This window comes from Triticum aestivum, chromosome 2D (genome assembly GCF_018294505.1).
Source record: "Triticum aestivum cultivar Chinese Spring chromosome 2D, IWGSC CS RefSeq v2.1, whole genome shotgun sequence".
In the NCBI taxonomy this organism is placed as follows: domain Eukaryota; kingdom Viridiplantae; phylum Streptophyta; class Magnoliopsida; order Poales; family Poaceae; genus Triticum; species Triticum aestivum.
Genome location: NC_057799.1, coordinates 569,275,502 through 569,277,315, shown reverse-complemented (window position 1 = coordinate 569,277,315; position 1,814 = coordinate 569,275,502). Strand labels below are relative to the sequence as shown.

General features: G+C 53.0%; 1 protein-coding gene across 1 annotated transcript; it reads left to right on the top strand.

Moving 5' to 3' along the window:
• The first annotated feature begins 265 nt into the window (after positions 1 to 265).
• Positions 266 to 1,549, top strand: LOC123050034 (uncharacterized). Its single transcript, XM_044472880.1, has 2 exons — positions 266 to 551; positions 907 to 1,549. Exons 1-2 carry the CDS (start codon positions 354 to 356, stop codon positions 1,378 to 1,380), a joined length of 672 nt encoding a protein of 223 aa, XP_044328815.1. The 5' UTR covers positions 266 to 353; the 3' UTR covers positions 1,381 to 1,549.
• The last annotated feature ends 265 nt before the right edge of the window (positions 1,550 to 1,814 follow it).

The window sequence follows — 1,814 nt, the reverse complement described above, 5'->3', positions numbered from 1 at the left end:
CTACTTTAAACGGAAACGAATTCAAATCCCGGCTCTTCGATTCGAGTGAATTAAACACGTCAGCGACCCCAAATTTGTTTCGGGCAGTTAATTCGCATTAATAATCTTCCAACCATTTCCCAACGACGGCAATTAATATATGATCCTTAATGGCTCTCCCTACCCTCCACGCTCGCTGGCACGTGGGCCCCGCGTGTCGGTCGCGCCGGCGGCCTCCCGGTATATATATAGCGGCGCCCCACCACGCACTGCCAAACACCCCACCGATCTCTGTTCTCTCCCTCGGCAGAACGACAAACAGACACAGAAAAGTGGAAGCAGAGCAGAGGACCGCCGAGAAAGGGAAGGGGAGAATGGCGGCGGAGGTGAGCTCCATCGCCAGGATGCTCCGCGGGGAGGCCGGAAAGGGTAGGGCCGGCGCGGGGAAGTCGCCGGAGATGGTGACCATGGATCTGCTCGGCGGGTGCGGCGGCGACGCCGGCGGGCAGGACGAGGTCGTCGACCTCGAGGTCAAGGTGCCCGCCGGCTGGGAGCGACGGCTTGATCTGCTGGTGAGTCCTCTCCTCCTGTTGTTTCGCCCGTTCGTTTCTCCTCCCCTGTTCTTGTGATCTCAAGATGCTCTGTTCGTCTACGTATGAACAAGACGGTTACACGTGCGTGCGTGCGTGCATGTTTGGTGCTTAATCAATTCGCGCCCGTGTGGTTCCTGTCCGAGATGAAATTCCGTAGAATCATATAATTTGCCTGGTTAGATTATGTCCGCATATCTTCGATCGGTTTAAGAGCATGATGATCATTTTTTTTGGTTCTGTTGGATTCAATTACAGAGTTTTCGTTCTTCGTGTTCATACCAGTCTTTTATCTTGTTTCAAATTATAACAGAGTGAGTTTCTTGTTTTTGTGCAGTCCGGCAAGACGTTCTTGACCCCTCATCGCCACCAGGCCGCCCAGGGCGGTCAGCAGGACCTCAACCTGCCTCCCACGGCATCCACCGCTCCCGCCGCCCCCACCACCACCACATGCGCCGCGGTCTGCACCCTCGACATGGTCCGCGACGCCCTGCAGCGCGCCGCCGCCGCGCGGTCAGCCCGCTTGCCGGACACTTCGTCCTCCTCGTCTGCGTCCACCTCGTCGTCGTGCCCCTCCCTGGGAAAGCGCAGCCGCTCGCCGCCCTCAAGCACGGCGTCACCCCCCGCGAACCCGGCCATGCGCGCGGCCGCTTGCCCGTCCTGCCTCACGTACGTGCTCATCGCCGAGGCCGACCCACGGTGCCCGCGGTGCGCGTCCAAGGTGCCGCCGCTCCCCACCAAGCCCGCCGCCCACAGCAGCGGGAAGAAGCCGAAGATTGACCTGAATGCTGCCGCCGATGACACCGAGTGAATGGGAAAAGATGATACAGTAGACAATTGGAATTTTTTTTCTTTCTGGAAAAAGTTTTTTCCAGGCATTACGTAGTTTGTTACTTCTTAGAATATATCATCAGAAGCAGTTACATGTTCAGAAAATTATTATCATAGGTTCAAATCAGAAATTCAAATTGGACTTTGTTAGTTATTTTTTTTTCTGTCAAAAAAAATTTAGTTAGTTTTTTTAATTCTTAGCTGTTCTGTTCATTCTCTCACAAATTAGCAACGGGAATAGTCTTTTTTTCGTCGTAAAAATTACAACTTTTTTCTCGGGTCGTCGCAATTAATAACACGATTGGTATGGCAACTGAGCTGGATCTTCTTCGCAAAATTAATGCAGTTCTCGGTACACCACGTATATAAATAGTGTATACGTTCCTTTAGTATTTTCTCAACGACAATACTCGG

Bases quoted from the DNA above. Each gene is read 5' to 3' on its own strand.
- LOC123050034 (XM_044472880.1), top strand. From the start codon at position 354: ATGGCGGCGGAGGTGAGCTCCATCGCCAGGATGCTCCGCGGGGAGGCC. The intron at 552-906 runs GTGAGTCCTCTC...GTTTTTGTGCAG, and splicing joins AGCGACGGCTTGATCTGCTG to TCCGGCAAGACGTTCTTGAC.